Source organism: Monodelphis domestica, chromosome 2, assembly GCF_027887165.1.
Source record: "Monodelphis domestica isolate mMonDom1 chromosome 2, mMonDom1.pri, whole genome shotgun sequence".
In the NCBI taxonomy this organism is placed as follows: domain Eukaryota; kingdom Metazoa; phylum Chordata; class Mammalia; order Didelphimorphia; family Didelphidae; genus Monodelphis; species Monodelphis domestica.
Window position 1 is genome coordinate 531,874,055 of NC_077228.1, and position 18,340 is coordinate 531,892,394.

Here is an 18,340-nt window from a genome sequence, read left to right on the forward strand (position 1 = left end):
GAATAACCAGGCCTGAGGTTCTACTCTGATGCTTTATTGTAGTTTAGAAAGTTTCCTGAGTTTTCAAACTCTGCTCCAGCAGAGCACAAGGTCTTTTGGGCCACACCAAGCCAAAGAGACTCAGGTTCAATGTCTTTTATGGGAAGATGAGCTGAGCCCAGTAAGAAGGGAAGAAGGCCATCTCCAAGGTGACTATAGTGGGATGATTTCTTTGTTCCAGTCACGCCAGTACCTGAAAGGCCATCTCCTTACTTATCAAGGGGCAGCTCTATAAGCTGTGTCAATGGAGGGCAAAATCCTAGACCCATGTTGGCAAACACATGACATATGTGCCTCCGTTTGCCAGAGAGGGCTGCTCTTTCCCCATTCTCCCATCTTCCCCCCACCCCTCCCCCCAGGACATTTTGAACATACCTCTGCCCAGCAGCCAAATGCAATTTGTCTGGAGTAATTGCAGGGGGCTCATAGGTGGCTTGAAGGGTGCAGTTTGGGCACGAGCTCTCTAAAGGTTTTGCCAACACTATCCTAGAACATTGACATGCCTAAGACTTATTCATTCTTTACTGTAAAGATAGCAACTCTCATGAGTTTTTGCATGATGTGTATTTAGTTAGGTAAATACATAATTAATTGTATTTCTGACAGGGCAAAAAAGATGTGGCCCAAATTTTCAACAACATCCTCAGAAGACAAATTGGTACAAGAACTCCTACCGTTGAATATATCTGCACTCAACAGAATATTTTGTTCATGTTATTAAAAGGGTATGTACAACATTACAACTTTTATACTCTTAAATTTTTAAAAATTTACTTGAGCAAAAATAAGATGGTAAATGTGGTAAAAACTTACTTTACTCTAGTTTTGTCAGGGCAGTTAACATGAGCATTATCTAAATAGAAAACACATTACAATTATAAATAGAAACTCAAAAAGTTGAATCTGGGTAGCTTTGACTCTAAAATTCAGAGATCTTCTATCCTGGAAAAAACAACGATGCTTTTGTCTAAGTTCTCCAAGCTTTGAAAAATTGATTTGTATAATATAGCAGAATAATCACCTCTTTTGAAGGTATGCTCTCTGAATCGCTTGCATTTTGTAAGGCAATAAAAGCTGTCTTCTAAGTAGAGTGTAGAGTAAGGCTGAATTCTCTTTGTCAAAGTAATGGACAAAAGTACAGATTTATAATACAGCAACTTTTGCTTTTTATCATGTATGTATTTGGTAATTCAGATTTGGTAATTCACAGGGCATCTTCCTGGAATTACTACTAGACTAGCAGCCTTTCATATTTGAGCAGCTAAAAATTAAAAATAAAAAATCTTTTCCTTCCTCATCACTGAAACTTCCCTGCTGGTCAAAGTTGCCTATTAGTTCTCCACTGTAGTTATTTACAAGCTGTGGGGCCAGATCTGGTTTGCCTCTGTTTGTTCTTAGCTTTGTGGTGTTTTCTTAATTTAGGGGTTATGCACGAACATGTTATTGTATGACTGGTGACCTGGCTGATCAAGCTTATCCTGTCCCTTCTTGGCTGTTTCACAACAGTGATTCAGTGACCCACAAGTTCACACTCGCTCCTTCCTCTCCCAACCTTAGATACTGGGCTGCCTCCTAGTGTTATTCACAGCTGTGAGCTTGAGGCCCTTTTACCATAGGAAATTGCATGTTGAAACAGAGCAGTGAAACATGGCTACCCCAAGAGCCTTTTCTAAAGTACTTCATTGCGTTATCAGCTAATGTTTCCTTTTCCAGAAATAGAAATCACTTAATGCCAGGTTTATACTTTTTGATTTGATCTGAACAACTTTATTAAAAAGGATGTTTCACTTGATGATAAAATGTTAAGCTATAGAAGTTTTGTTGCTTTATTTTATTAGAATTGCAATCATTTTTGTGGCCCTGTGTTACATTAGTAGCATTCGTGGGTGCAGGAAATATTTCTGTTGGTATTCGTTTGGATCTGGGGGGGTCTTAGTTGTATTGACATACTGGCTATTTAGGGGTTAGTGTGACTGTTTGCCTTTGACTCATCAGATTATGACTTCATCTAAGGGGAAGCAGGCAAGACCCCAAACAGAACTTGCCTGACTTGTTAAGCACCATCACTGTTCCCACATCACTTTGTCCTTTACCTCTTCTGCCTGCTCAAAAGGACAGAGAAGAAGTGCAACATAAGCCTTTATATACTAAGCAGGCATGGATTAGGCAATCTGTTGCTATCTCTACACAATTTTAAGCACCAAAAGGAAGCTTTAAAAATGTAACAGGCCAGTTCCCTTGCCTACAGTCTAGTTCGGGAGGTAAGCACATGTGTGAAACAAGCAGAGAATCAGCCTGTACCCATTTACTGAAGGAGTCTGTGTGTGGGATAGGAGTTTAGGGAATCACTGTTGTGGGGAAGGGTTGTTGGAAGAAGAGAGGAGACTATACAGGACTTGTTCATTTTGATGCCAAAGAAGTCTAACATTCAAAGAGAGGGCAAGGACTCCCACAGGCCAGTAGCAAAGCATGAACCAAGGGCAGAAATGGTCTTGCTCCTCCCAAGGGTACTGGGATGACCATGAGTTATTATAGTCAGGTACTTAGGGGGAGTGAAAACGAAAGAGGGCAGAGTCAGGTCTAGCCAGTCAGTGGAAAATCTCGAATGCCAAGCTGAGAGAAGAGTCTAAGCTTGCCTACTGGTCAAGCTGAGGAAGAGTCATTGCAGGTTCTTGAAGCATTTAAGGTAGTGACACCAGGTCAGTGTTTTAGGAAGTTGGATCTAGTGATGGTGTGGAGGAGGGATTTCAGAGAGAAGAAATTAGAAGCAAGGATAGAAAGAGCTAATTGGGGGGAAGCCGGGTAGCTCAGTGGATTGAGAGCCAGGCCTAGAGACGGGAGTTCCTAGGTTCAAATCTGGCCTCAGACACTTCCCAGCTGTGTGACCTTGGGCAAGTCACTTAAGCCCCATTGCCTAGCCCTTACCACTCTTCTGCCTTGGAGCCAATACACATTATTGACTCCAAGACAGAAGGTAATGGTTTTAGAAAGAAAGAAAGAAAGAAAGAAAGAAAGAAAGAAAGAAGGAAGGAAGGAAGGAAGGAAGGAAGGAAGGAAGGAAGGAAGGAAGGAAGGAAGGAAGGAAGGAAGGAAGGAAGGAAGGAAGGAAGGAAGGAAGGAAGGAAGGAAGGAAAGAAAGAAAGAGAAAGAGCTAATTGCAGTAATTCAGGCAAGAACTCTTTAATATTTTTGCACTGTGAAGAGCAAGAGAGAAATGAACCTTACAGACACTCAAAGAAGGAATATTCAAAAGATGCTGGCACTGAGTAAAGAGAGGGAAATAAAAGAGAATTCTGAGATGACTTAAACAAATTCATTTGGTCCTCCCAGTGTGCAGAAGCAGGTGTTATGAGAGCTAGAATGCTGAGATAAGCCATGGTCTTTGTTTTTGTGGACAGGAGGATTATGAGGATACAAAAATATTACACAATAAGTTCATCAGAGGTGTAGAATATGTTTAGGACACTAGGAAGATGGCAAAGTGAGAAACTGAGTGTCTGTCTCCACTCTGTTCTCTCAAGACAGTAAGAACTTTACCATAATAGAACAGAGCAGACATCCAAGAGTGGATAGGGGACCAAAAAAAACCAGAACAATCAGAATACTTCACCAAAAACCAGGAGAGGCTACAAAAAAAGAGATGAAAAAATCAAGCTGAGACTCCAAAACAATGAATAAAATAAATACTATGAAATTTTAAAAAAGTATGGGAAAGCTTTACATCAGAAGGAAAATGGTGTGACAATAAATGGAATTCCTAGAAATGATAAGATAATTTTAAGAATGTCTACAATTGCTTAAAATATTATTATTATAAAGTATGACAAAGTAATTAAAGGAAGGAATGAGAATGGAAATTGAGGTGGAAATAACTTTTCAAAAAATCAAAAGACAAATGAGAGATTAATTAGAATGTAAATGGTAGAATATTTCTCTGAATTGGGAGATTCTCTGAAAAAAAAAAACAAAAAACAGACCAGCAGACTTGGAACTCAAGCACACAAGAATGTCAGGAAAAATAACAGAATAAAATAAGAAGACAGCAAGATTGGGGGGAAACACCTGAGCGCGCTCTATAGAGCAAAACAATCAGTCCTAGAGATGAAATACCCCTCCAAAACCTGAGAGGTGCTTTGGTGTTTTAGAAAAACATGGTGAAATAAAAAGCTTAAATCATATTTTAGGTAAATATGCAAGAAAATTACCTAAAAGCCTTTGGAAAATGTGGTAAAGTTCAAATAAAAGGTCCAATACTGTTCACCTCATTCAGAAATATCCATTTATTCTATGTCCATAATGGTGAACCTATGACACCCATACCAAAGAGGGCATGCAAAGTACTCTCTGTGCTCTGTGGACATGCCACACTATGGCACTCCTCACTGTTGCCCTCCAAAGTTCATTACTAGAAAGGCAGAGAGACTTGGGCAGAGCTGTGGGTTCCTTCTGCCTCTCCACTACTCCTGATGACATTTTTTTTTTTCCACATTACCTGCCCCTGTGCCCATCAGTCCAATGGGAGCACCTGGGGTAAGGTGGGCTGTTCACAGGTAGCAGAACTGGAGGAGGAGCAGAACACTGGGACCACTCCCCTTCTCCCCTCTACTCAGACTAAGGACAGTCCTTACTTCCCCTGCCCCTCTACCCAGCAACCCAATGGAAGTGCTTTCTCCCTCCCCTATGTGGGGTAGGGGTCTATGTGTGGCATATGCAGCACTTGATCTGGAGTGGTGGGGTGTGGCACAGCACAGAGTCTCTAAAAGGTTTGCCATCACTGTTCAGGTCTATCAATATTAAACAACATATTTTATAAGCAGCCATGAAGGAGACCCTTCATATACCAAGAAAAATCAGCCAGATTGTGTGAGACTATTTGCCATTTATGATAAATGAAAGGATTAATTGGTATCTATTCTCTCTCCCCCCGCCCAAAGCAAAGAAAATCAGTTTTTAGTCCTTAGTGATTTATCCTATAAATCTCATTGAAAAATAGATTTTCAATAAAAAGAGAATACAAAGCATTTCCTACTGGAGGGAAAAAAGAAGCTCAGCAGAGCATTTTACATAAAAGTTCATCTAGCAAAGGAATCTTAAGAAAGGTAAACATTCATTTTTCAAGGCCATTGAGTTTTTTAGATACCTTTGTAGTTTTATTACATGAATTTCTAAATAGACCCATCTGTCTCTCCCCTGTCCTTGTGACAAAACTTTAAAAGGAAGAAAAGACACTTCACTAAAACCATCCAGGTCTCTCAGCATCTGCAGCATTCCCTAGTCATGGAGGAGGACAGGTGCATTTCCCCATCTCTTCTCGTGGGCCCAGCTTGATGGTTGTAAGGAAGTATCTGATTTCAGTTTCGATTGCTGTTGTCACCTATATTATTTTCCTGATACATCATACAGAAGACAGAAAGGAAAGATTTTTAATTAGAAGGTGATAAGATTGGTACCGGTCATCTGAAGGGCAGAAACAGGAAGTCATTAGATGGTAACCATTTGAAATGTGGCTTCCTGGGACTGGAAAAGCCAGCTGGAAAGCTGTTAAATTGTCTAGGCAAAGGGGACTAAGGAGTGAGTGAGAAGAACTTAAAATGTTATACCAAAGTTTCAAACGGAAGTGCCTGGGTGAATTTCAGCGTCCTTGTTAGTTTGAGGAGCCAGTGAAATAGCCATGTTGAGATATCCATTGAGCAGTTAGAAAGAGCTGCCATTTGGGGGGGAGTTCAATTTTAGACACATCAGATATGCACGTGTCAATAAGAAATTCAGTGAGAGCACCAGGGTAGAAAGGAAATCCTTAAGTCATCAATACAGTATTGATCTAAACAGTTTTTCGTTGTCGTTCAGTTGTGACCGTGACCCTGACCTTCTGTGACTCCATTTGGGGTTTTCTTGGCAGAGATACTGGAGTGATTGTTCCAGTTCATTTTACAGATGAGGAAACTGAGGCAGACAGGTTAGGTGACTTGCCCAGGCTTACACAGCTAGTAAGTATCGAGGTCAGATTTGAATTCGGGTCCTTATAACTCCAGACCTGGTGCTTTATCCGCTGTACCACCTGACTGCCCAAACAACATGTAGAAAAGAGAAAAATCCCAGAATCTGAGAGTTAAAAGTATCCCCAGTTAGTTAAATCCACAAGCATTTATTCAGTGCCTACCGAGCACAAGGCACTAGAGATACAAACATGAACCAGAAACAGCCCCCACCCTCAAGGACGTTATGCTCTATTGCCAACTCTGTGTCCACTGAGATATGGACTACACTTGGGTATTATATTGTTCTTGTTCAGTTGATTCATTTGTGTCAGACGCTTCATGACCCTCTAGGCCCTACTGCCCTTGGAGTTTTCTTGGCAAAGACCCTGGAGTGGTTTGACATTCCTCCTCCCCTGGATTAAAGCAAACAAAGGGGAAGTGACTTGCGCACCCCCCCACCCCCCAGTCACACAGCTACTAAGTGTCTGAACTTGGGTCTTCTCGGTGCTCCATCTACTGAGCCACCTGCCTATCCCCATGTATAGGCACAGACAAAACAAACTCTGGATACTCCTACCTAAATTGAATTCCTAGTTTGGTGCCATACCAATCAGACTACCAAAGGATTATTTTCTAAAGGGAAATAAATCTCAAACTACAGTAAAAAACAGTTGTCCCCAAAACTCTTGGGAGTGAGGGGAGCTAGGCAGCTCAGTGGATTGGTTGACAGCCAGACCTACAAGTCCTGGGCGACCCTGGGCAAATCACTTAATCCCCACGACCACTTACCTTTGCCACTCTTCTGCTTTGGAACCAATGCAAAGGACTGATTCTAAGATCGAAGGTAGGTAAGGGTTTAAGAAAGTAGAGGTAGAACAGATTAGCTACAACACCTCCAGGACCAAATGAGTCTGTTAGCCTCAGGTTCGATGAAGTCAAAGACCTCCAGCTGCTGTCATGAGGACTCCTTCCTTGTTCAACAAAAACTGGAAAGCAGTTGGAAGAATTTAGATTTAAACTATGGCATCACATCAATATGGATTCCAAATGGATCTCTAAGTTAGCTATGAACTAGTATTATCAGAAACAAATTAGGAGCACAAAAAATTACCTTTCTGGTCTATGGAAAGACTTCATGGCCAAAATGAACATGCTGCAGGGGCCTATTCCCCTCCCCCTCTCCACAGGTGCCTGAGGACGTTTCTCACATGACTCACCCCTCTGCCCAGCAGCCCAATGGGAGTGCTTCCTCCCTCCTCTGCCTGGAATAGGGGTAGGGAGGGGGGCCTCACATGCCACATGAGGGTTGCCGTTTGGGCACTCGGTCTCTAAAAGATTTGCTTTCATTGATTATACTAATTATATTGATTATAGAGGATCACAAAAGGTCAAATGAAGACTTGTGATTACACAAAATTTTATGTTTTTTTTTCTAAAAACAAAATGTGAAGAGATCACCATTTACTAGAGGAAAAAAATCTTTGTCTCAAGATTCTTTTTTTTTTTTAAACTCTTACCTTCTGTCTTGGAATTAATACTGTGTATTGGTTCCAAGGCAGAAGAGTGGTAAGGGCTGGTGACTTGCCCAGGGTCACATAGCTAGGAAGTATCTGAGGCCAGATTTGAGCCCCGGACCTCCTGTCTGTAGGCCTGACCCTCCATCCACTGCCCTCTTTGCCTCAAGATTCTGATCAAAGTTTCATTTGATTCAAATTTATAAGAGCCATTCCCCAGTTGATGAATGATCAAAATGTATTAAATAACCAAGGAGTGCAGTGGTTTGATTGCTTTGAATGATTGATCTTTGGTCATTCAAACAGTTCTGAATCTACCTAATTATATTTAACATCTTTCTGTAATTTGCACACAAGTCAAATGAGGGGCTATGTCAAATGTTTTTTTTTAAAACCTTGGAACATTCTGTGGGGCAACTAGGTGGCTCAGTGAATAGAGCACCAGGCTTGGTGTCAGGGAGACCTAAGGTCAAATCTGGTCTTGGATACTTCTTAGAGGCACAACCCTGGGCAAGTCACTTAATGCTATTGACCTCCATTTCTTCATCTGTAAAATGAGTTGGAGACAGAAATGGTAAACCACTCTAGTATCTCTGCCAAGAAAACCCCCAAATAAGGCCAGGAAGAGACAGACACTGGGGGAAAAAAAGACTAAAAAAGGCACATTCTCTGTAACGTTCCCTGATCTGCTTTTCTAGTACCCCTAATTTTTAGGAAAGAAAATAAGGTCTCGATGATATGACCAATTTCTGATGAAGCCATACTTGTTCTTTGTCACCACTGTTTGCTTTTGTAGATGCCATTACCAGTTCTTTGATCAGATGTTTTAGTTTTTTAGCAGAAACTATAGTTCAAGCCCATGGCTACTTACTTGAAGACTCCAGAGGACCAGGCCTTCCTGGGATCTTACCCGACCACTCTATGATCTTGCAGAGACAAATGACAAATGTTCCTTGCCAGGGAAAACAGAAGCAAAATGAGAAGTGAATAGCTCTACCTTGTATCTGTTGTCAGCTCTCATTTTCTTATTTCCCAAGTAGGAGTCCTGACTTCATTTAAAAAACAAAAACAAAAAATGTGGCTCACTATATAAAGCTCTGAGCCTGAATCCAGATCTTGTCTCAGACATGTTACTAGCTTTGGGACCCTGGGCTTAACTCTGTCTCCCTCAGTTTCTTTGGCTGTAAAATGGGGTTTTAACAGTAGCCATCTCACAGGGTGAAGCTTGGATGAGGGAATATTTGCAAACTACTTTAGCCCAGTTTCTGGCCCCCCATGAGGTGTTTCATAAATGTTGGTTTTCTTCCTTCCTCAGCTGTCTCATTCTGAGACTTAACCATTCCTGGGAGGATTCTTAAAGGACTCTGCTGTGTTTTGTATTAATCTCCAATTACCTGCCCTTATATCTACCTTCTTTTCACATTTCACATAAAAAAGTTTGGTGGTGAGTTTCCTGTGCATACTCATATATTAATCCTCTTAGCTTGCTTTACCTTCAGCCAAATAGTCCTTCCTTCTCCTCTTCACAATACTGCTGCCTTCCAGGCTTCCTCCATCAGACCTTTCCTGATCTCTTGTCCCCCTTTCTTTCCTCATTAGAATTCTTTAGCATCGGGTCTTCTGCTGGCCATTCTTGGGAGCTTCCCATCTTTATTTCTCCCCTCCCCAACTTTCTTCTAGTTCCCCAGGGTTCCTATCTTTTCCACCTCAGCAGCCAGCTCCTTTTTTGTTTCTTAAGTTCAGATCTGAAAGGGCAATGCCTCTTGTTGGTCAGTCCACCTTTTGAAGGATGAAATTATCTTTAAAGCCACTCAGTCAAGTATTTAGCTGCTCAGCTTTTGGCATAAAGAAACTCCAGCAGGTGTCTGGATAATTGAAATGTCCCTTCTTACTGCTATATCATTGCTTCTGGGCCAGACTTGTGATCTCTTTTCTGAACTCCTCATTGAACCTCTCCACATGGTCTGGAGCCCATTCCAGTAATCATATGGCTTCTCTTTCTGCCCTTTGTCTGTATGTACTCCAGGGTTCTCCACCAGACTCTCCCCTTTGGTTCCTCAATTTAACATCAAATGCTACTCCATCTGCCATCCCTCCATCCCCTTTTAACTTGTTCTCTTTCTTTTGAGTAATACCTACTTTTTCAGAACCATATTCCAGTCATATAGTCCATTCCACTAAATCTGTGTCATTTGTGAGATTTAATTTGCCTTCATACATAAGGGTTTTTTCTAAGTTCATCTTAGTTGAGTAGCCCATGCCTTTGTTGGCTATGTTATAATTAAAATAGTTGCATCAACTGTGGCAGTTAAAAGAGTTGAGGGTATAAACTGTAAGATTTAAAATGTTTGAGGTTGTAAACTGTAGTGAGTTAAAATGGTGGAAGATATAAATTGTGTTAGATATAAGAGTAGGTGAGTAAATTTGACCTCAGGAAATATGTTTTTCACTGCAGTGTCTAGATTTTTAAATCAAATATAAGGTGGTCGCCAGGGAATATATTCCCAAATTATGAATATACCCAAGTCAATTGGGTTTTATAGAGATTTTAATTAACAATACAATGAGTAATCAAAGAAGGAGAGAAAGAGTAAGAAAGGAATAAGTATGAAGGGCCTTAAACCAACATGGCCTAGACCTGAGTCTTAAGAGAGAGAGATCAGTCAGTCAGTCTTTTATCACTCACCACAAGGTTTGTCTTAAGCAAGGATGTCTGGGGAACAGAGTCTCCCCAGAGAGAGTTCCAGCCAGAGTCAGCCTCCCAAGGGACTTCTTCTCAAGAGATCTTCAAAGGGCCTTCTTCAAAAGGATCTATCTCCAAGGATTCTAAGGATCTCCAAGCCTCTAAGGATCTCCAAGCCTCTCTTGCTCAAGAGATACCTTTTCTTATATAGGGGTTTTTTTCTTATGTCACCTCCCCTAAGTTCTTCCATCTACCAATCATCGTAGATGTTTCCTAAAGGACAGCCCATCTGAATTTCTGCTAAATCTACTAATCTCAGTAAGTCTGAACCAGAGAAAATGCTGCTGTGTCGACTAATCTCATTAAGAGAAAACTTGCCAGACCCTTTTAGGTACCTAGCATCCCATTGTATCAATTCTAAAAACAGGCCTGGCTCAAAGAACTCCCTGCCTCATCATAAGCATGGGTCCAAGTACTTTCATTGTTTAGCAAGGAGTTTTCTCCCCTAAAGCAGTCTTAAGTACGGGTGGAGTAGAGGTCCTCCCATTTCTGATCCTGGCAAGTTCTCACATCAAAATTGGGAATGTTTCCAGTAGGGAATTTGTTCCATTGGAGGGAGGATTCCTCAATGTGGAAATTTTTAACATTCACAAGTCTGAGAAATTTCAAGATTTACAGCTAGAAATAGGAGTTTGTGGCCTTCCATATGCTTGTACGTGTATTTGTTGTCTTCTTGACCAGAGAGCAGTGAGCCCTGTATTTTTATCTTTGTATCCCAGGATTGAGCAGTGTCTACCTCACAAAATGCAATAAGTAACTGCCTATTGATTACATGATTCTTTCTTCGATATTACTGCCTATAGATTTCTGTGGCTTCTGGCTTTAGTGGCTGGGTCACTATGTATATATAACGTAAACACACATATGCATGCAGGTTTTTCTCTTTTCCCCTTTGCTATTTGAGATCCTTTTTAAAAGGTCTTTGAATCTAAACAATGGGAAAACATCAATTGCTCATGGATAGGTGACAATCCTACCTAAATTAATTTACTTATTCAGTGCTATACCATATCAAACTACCAAAATACTTTTTTATAGAATTAGAAAAAAATTATTACAAAATTCATCTGGAAGAACAAAAGATCAAGAATATAAAGGGAAATAATTTTTTTTAAAAAGTGAAAGATGGAAGCCTAGCTTTACCAGATCTCAAACTATACTATAAAGTGATGATTGTCAAAACTATATGGTACTGGCTTAGACATAGAAGGATGGATCAATGGAGTAGACATGGGATAAATGACAGTAGCAAGATGGTGTTCAATAAACTGAAAGATCCCAGCTTTTGGGACAAGAACCCACTATTTGATGATAACTGTAGGGAGAATTAGAAAACAGTTTTGGAGAAATTAGGCTTAGATCAACATCTTACACCCTATGCCAAGATTAACTTAGAGTGGGTAAATGACTAAAATAAATATAAAGAGGGAAATAATAAACAAATTAGGTGAACATTGCTAAATTTATTGGTTGAATATTAAATTGGTGGTCATCAGGGATTTAATTTCTAAATCCCAAAATGAATTACTCAAATAAAATTGAATTTATTCCTCTGAGCCAGGTAGAAATTCTAAGGCACTAATCAGGGAAAAGGAGTCTCAAGATGATGGCAAGGAAGGAAGTCAGCCTTTATACTCACCACAGTAACCTTCTAAAAGGAAAGTAGTCTGAGGTCTCCTGCACGAGCTCCTCCAAGGGTCCAGTTCAACAGCCAAATGTCTTCACTCCAAGTCCAAGTGTCTGTCTTCCAGTCTCTCTTCAAGTGTCTGTCTCCCAGTCCAACTCCAAGTGACTGATCCTTTGATCTATCTATCCAGTGTGCCTGTTTCCTCTAAAGATCTTTTTCTCTTGTGTCACCACCCCTAAATTTTTACGCCTACCTATCACAGCAGATGCTCCTCTCTAGGATTGCCCACTCAGTGTATGAAATGGGTGTCACATCTTTTGTAGTTAGTTTACACATTTTTGTGGTTAGTTAACTCCTTTTTGTAGTTAAAGTGGGTAGATCTACTTTAAATACTGAGTTAACACTTTGGGGATTAAAATCTAAAAATAGACAGGGGATTACAATTTAATCTTCAATAGGAAGAGTCAAGTTCCTTCATTGTCACAATCAGGGGAGAGCGAAATCCGATCTTCGCAACATAGAATAGTATATCTGTCAGATCTATGGGAAAGGAAGGAATTTAAGACCAAGTAGGAGATAGAGAACACTAAAAATGTAAAATGAATAATTTTGATTATATTAAATTAAAAAGTTTCTGTGCAAACAAAACCAATGCACCCAAAATTAGAAGAGAAGCAACAAATTGGGGGGAGGTTTATAACAAAACCTCTGACAGAGGTCTCATTTCTCAAATTTATAAGGAACTAAGTCAGTTGTACAAAAAATCAAGCCATTCCCCAATTGACAAATGGTCAAGGGATATGCATAGGCTGTTTTCAGATAAAGAAATCAGAACTATCAATAAAGACCTGAAAAAGTGTTCTAAATCTCTCACAATTAGAGAAATTGAAATCATAACAACGCTGAGATATCACCTCACAACTAACATAATAAATGTTGGAGAGGATGTGGCAGAATCGGGACACTAATGCATTGCTAGTGGAGTTGTGAATTAATCCAGCCATTCTGGAAGGCAATTTGGAATTATGCCCAAAGGGCTTTAAAAGAATGCATAATAATAAGGAAAAATAGTTGTACAAAAATATTCATAGCTGCGCTCTTTGTGGTGGCAAAAAACTGGAAAATGAAGAGATATCTATCAATTGGGGAATGACTGAACAAATTGTGGTATGTGATGGATGGAATACTATTGATTATCTGGAGGCTTTCCATATGAACTGGGAGAACCTTCATGAACTAATGCAGTGAAATGAGCAGAACCAGGAGAACATTGTACACAGCAAGTAAAACATTATGGAAAAATCCAATGTAATAGACTTTGCTACTACTAGCAATGCAACAAGCTAGGACACTCTTGAAGGACTTATGGGAAAGAATGCTAACCACATTGAAAGAAAGAACTGTTGGAGTAGAAATGCAAAAGCAAAACATAAAACGAATGACATCACATGTCACATGTATATATGGGTATGTCATTTGGGTTTTAAACTTTAAAAAATCACTCTATAGCAAAAATAAATAAAATTGAAAATAAATATCAAGTGACATTTGTGTAACCCAGTGGAATTGTTTGTTGGCTCTGGGGGCAGAGAGGGAAGAGGAGAGGAAAGGGAAATGAATCATGTAAACATAGGGAAATACCCTAAACAAACAAACAAATAAATGAATAAATGGATGGATGGTTTTTGATTAGCATAGTATAGGCAAATATACTTTCCTTCCAACTGTTGTTAATTGGTTCCATTCCTGGCATGGAGCCTTTCATTCTTCTATTTTAAGCTGGAGGATAAAAGTCGAAAAATTTATTTATCACTTCACCATTGGAAGTGAAGCAAGAGAACTGTGAGAGTCATGTCACCGAATTAAACTGGAGAGAAAGTTGGGGTGGGCTAGAAGTGTTCTGGAATGTCAGAGTATCTGAGGTTAAAAAAAAAAAAGACCAGAAGAAGGACCCAGACACCTGAGTGGAGTCTTAAGGCAAACCAGAGATGAAAAGACATTCAGGAGGACATTTCGGATATGGGGACAGCCTGTGTGCTGATGAGATGTGACAAGGAGTTTGATAGGAATGTGGAATACCTGAAGAAGAGGAGGATAAACTAAAGTGGAAAAAGAAGGGAGAACCAGACTATATGGGCTTTACATGAAGACGTAGAAGTTGCTATTTCATCCTAAAGGCATTAGAAAACCATTGAAGATTTTGAATCGAGCAATAACCTGTGTTTTTAGGCACATCAATGGGCAGTTTGTGTGAGGGATGCACTGGATACATGAAGATCAATTAGGAAACTTTTGCAGTAGGGCAAGCAAGCAAGTAGTGCTGAGAACCTGAGCTAGAATCTTTGCATCAATAATTTTCTCTTCTTTCTTAAACTCCGTATTTTCTGTCTTTGAACCAATCCTGTGTGTTGATTTCAAGGCAGAAGAGTAGCAGGGGCTGGGCAATTTGGGACTTGCTCAGGGTCATCCAACTGGGAAGTGTCTGAGACCAGTTTTGAACCTCTGACCTCCCATCTCTAGACCTGGCTCTCATTTCACTGAGCCACCCGGCTGCCCAGACAGTGTTATTTTTCAGTCACTTCTTAGATTCAGTGATAAGGTTGAGAAGCCCCTAATGTAAAACTAACCCAATTGCAGATTCTCTAGTAGTGTGATATGAGATGCTTTGGTACAAATCTCTTCTTTTGGATGACCAAACACACCATTATCACAGTGAGGCCATCTGTGTGTTTTTAAAAATTAACTAAGTAGAAATGACCTGCTTAAGTGTCTGATTTATAAAGGTATAAGTTACCTTAAGCCAGTTCCTGTCTGTGTGACTTCAGAGAAGTCATTTAACCTCTTCAGGGCTGAGTTTCCTAATCTGCAATAAAAAATGACAGAGCTGGTGGGTAAGGTCCAACATAGGACCGAACTCTGCTCCTGTGAAGTTAATGGTAGAAATGTGGCCATGTTGTAATAGTGTTGGGGTTTTTAAGAAAGATTTTTATGCCTTTTTTCTGCAGGTACGAATCTCCAGAAATTGCTCTGAATTGTGGAATAATGCTGAGAGAATGCATCAGACACGAACCTCTTGCCAAAATCATTTTGTGGTCAGAGCAGTTTTATGATTTCTTCAGATATGTTGAGATGTCAACGTTTGATATAGCTTCAGACGCATTTGCCACATTCAAGGTAAGGTAAAAATGAGGGAACTAATCGTGCACACATACACGCAGTTGTGTCTGTGGGTACTCACGCAGAGATGGAAGTTTTGTAAGCATTTACCTGATCTGCTTGCTGAGCCAGCCTTTGCTTCCCCCTGGGGTGTTCTGAACATTAATTATTGCCTTGTAAGGAGGACTGTCCCTTGGGATGGCAGAGCCAGTGAGACAGCAATTGAAGAGAGTCAGACTGGACATTTTCAAGAATTGGCTTCATTCTTTCCTTTATTTAGTCCTGTGTGTGAGCCTCCCTCCCAAGACACATCAGTGAAATCCCGGAGCTTGTGGGGTTTTTTCTCCATGCATAACTTAGTGTATAGTGAACAAAAATCTAGATTGTGAGTGTTCAGCTATAAATTACTCTAGTTAAAAATGATCAATTAATATATTTCTTGTACGAACTATTAGTCTTTGCAAAGCCAGGAAGAATGGGCACACCAGGTTTCAAGTAGTCTTTAGGTAGGCATTATGGCTTCAAAGAAAGGCAATATTGAAGTGTCTGGTCCAGAGAAGAAAGATTCTTGCTTTAAGAGAACAACACTCTTGGGGCAACTAAGTGGCTCAATGGATTAAGGGAGCCAGCCTGGAGTCAGGAGGACCTGGGTTCAAATTTAGCCTCAGCACTTCCTAGCTGTGTGACCTTGGGCAAATCATTTAACCCTGTTTGCCTAGCCCTTGCCCTTCTGTCTTAGAATTGTTTCTAGGATAGAAAGTATTTGTTTATATAAACAAACAAACAAAACAACCCTGGTTCCTAAAAAGGAGCCAAAGACCTACTGCTCAGTTGCCTTTCCTCTTTTCCAATTCTAAAACCTTTAATGCTAAGGAAAACCTGTGTGTAAACAGAGAAAAGTAGATTTGGAAAAGTTTTGTGGTCAAACCTCTTGAATTGATGTATCCAAAGGCATTTGGAAAGATAGCTGCAGAAGTAAAGGGGCAGACTTTAAAAGAAAGGGTGTATCATAAGCCATCCAGATGTTGAGAGTTCCGGAGCCTTGTGTGCCATACTAGGTAATTGGTAGCAGGCTAAACTCCATTTTCAGATGAAAAAATTCCTTAATTAGAATTAATTCTCTTTATCTTCTGTACAAGACTGATCGTAAAAGGGTGCCTGCAGTCACAGCCCCATTGGGTCCAAAGGAGCAGCCTGGGCACTCCTAGAGGAGGGTTTATAACATGTGTCTGTAATGATTAAAATAGTGGAAGACTTAAATTGTTGTAGATAAAAGAGAGGAATTAAAGAAAAGGAGAAAAAGCGAGAAAAGGGGAATAATGAGAAAAGGATAGGCTGGCCCAGGACAACCCAGGCCTAAGCCTTAAGAGAAAGATCAGTCAGTCCTTAATCACTCACCACAAGATCTGTCCAAGCAAGGATTCTAGTGACACCAGGCCAGCTTCATCTCAGCTGCCTCCACCAGCTCAATCCTGAATCCGAAACTGAATGTGAATCACAATTAGAATGACTCCCAGCTCCCTTTCTGAGCTCCTTATATAGGGAAATTTCTCCTATGTCACCTCCCCTAAATTCTTACATCTACCAATCACAGTAGACGGTTTCCAAAGGACAGACCATTCTGAATTCACACCTGAGAAGTCTATAAACTTTTGAGTAATTCAGCCTGAGTAAGTTCTCACCTCTTTGTTCCTTGTAAGTTCACAAGTTGCCTGACCTTTGTAGGTACTTAGCACCCTTTTGTATTAGTTCTAAAAATAGGCATGGCTTAAGTATGGGTTTAAGTACTTTCATTGTTCAGTAAAGAGTTTACAATTTTATCTTCCCCTAACGTATGCTTAAGTAGGGGTGGAGTAGAGGTCTCACATTTCTGATCTAAGTAGAAGTCTCACATTCCTGATCTAAGTTCCTTCATTGTTTTAAATAGGGAAATGGTCTTAACCCAACCTTATGAAGTAGGGTCTGAGAATTTTTAAGGTTCACAGTCTGCAGCCACAGGTCAGATGAGGGAACCCCTAATTCTACTTTTTTGGCTCTTGGAATTAGCTTGCCCGCTCACTGTTCTTTAAATGTGGCGTTAGTAAGGTTTTTAAAAAAGAAATTCTATTTCAGAGATAAAATGTAAGTTCTGGTGTGATATTTGCAACTGGAATTCAATGGAAAAAAATAATAAGTTTTTACCCAAACTGCCGTAACAGCACTGGTTGTCTCCTTCTGCACCCACAAAGCCCCTGTGTTTGTAGCATATGCCTACATGGGAATCCTTTGCTTGTCTCCCCCCATTCCTGAACTATCTTTAATTATGAGTCTCTCTCCAGAAGTTTCTTCTTGTCTTCTCTTGAGCTCCTTTGAGCTCTGAGATTCTTCCCCAGAGAGTTATTTGTTTTATTTTGGTGGCTAATGCTTATAGCTAAAGCCACTGGTAGCTTATGGTTTGTTTGAATTACTCTAAACACAGACATAAAATGAGCGTTTCCATATTCTTAAAATCTTTTATCTTTCCAATGTTTTACATTTACTGTATTTTCCCTTCTTGCCCTCCCTCTGCCCTTTCTCCCCATCCCAAACTGAACTATTTTCGTATTTTGGGTTGAGTTTGCTTAAATAGTTCAGTGTAATCTTTGTGGGGTCAGGAATCAATATGATGATAGTAGAGCCCAGATCAAATTGATTGTTTGCCGGCCTTGGGAGGAGAAGAGGGAGACAATTTGGCTTGTATAACTTCATAACTTCAAAAAACTTTTGTGGAAATTTATTTCATGTGTTTGGTAAAATAAAAAATCTATAACAATTAAAAAACTAATCAAGTTGATGTCACCTTTTGGGGGAGGAGTGAGTGCTATTGCAGCTTTGTAATTTCTTTCAAATTATGATCCATTGCGTTTTGCTGGTGTTCATATTAAACCGTTGCATATTCAGTGAAAACAACAATTTGGGGCATTTTTAATATCAGAATTCTTTATTGGTTGAAAAATGGGCTAGAACTTATTTAGAATCCCCAATTATTCAAGAAAAGCTGTGAGAATCTGATTTCTTTTCTAGGATTTACTTACAAGACACAAGTTGCTGAGTGCCGAATTTTTGGAGCAACATTATGATAGAGTGAGTATATAAGATTATAAAACTGTTCCTTATAAGTCTTAATTTTCTCCAGCTACCAGAAATGAAGAAGTAAATATTTACGTGAAGTACTGCATAGAATTGTAGAATTGGAATTGGAAGGAACCTTGAAAGCTCTTCATATTGTGGGAATGTTTTATTTATCTCTGTAACTCTCCCCCCT

At 39.9% G+C, this 18,340-nt stretch overlaps 1 protein-coding gene across 8 annotated transcripts in view; it reads left to right on the forward strand.

Annotated features, from left to right (window-relative positions):
• The window catches only part of CAB39 (calcium binding protein 39), a 105,536-nt gene that overhangs the window by 77,593 nt on the left and 9,603 nt on the right, over positions 1–18,340 (forward strand). For all 8 annotated transcript variants that reach the window (XM_056819963.1, XM_007485853.3, XM_007485852.3 and 5 more), the window contains 3 exons: positions 646–764; positions 14,907–15,075; positions 18,100–18,159. In XM_056819963.1, coding sequence (XP_056675941.1) covers positions 646–764; positions 14,907–15,075; positions 18,100–18,159 — 348 coding nt within the window. The remainder of the gene's footprint in view (positions 1–645; positions 765–14,906; positions 15,076–18,099; positions 18,160–18,340) is intronic.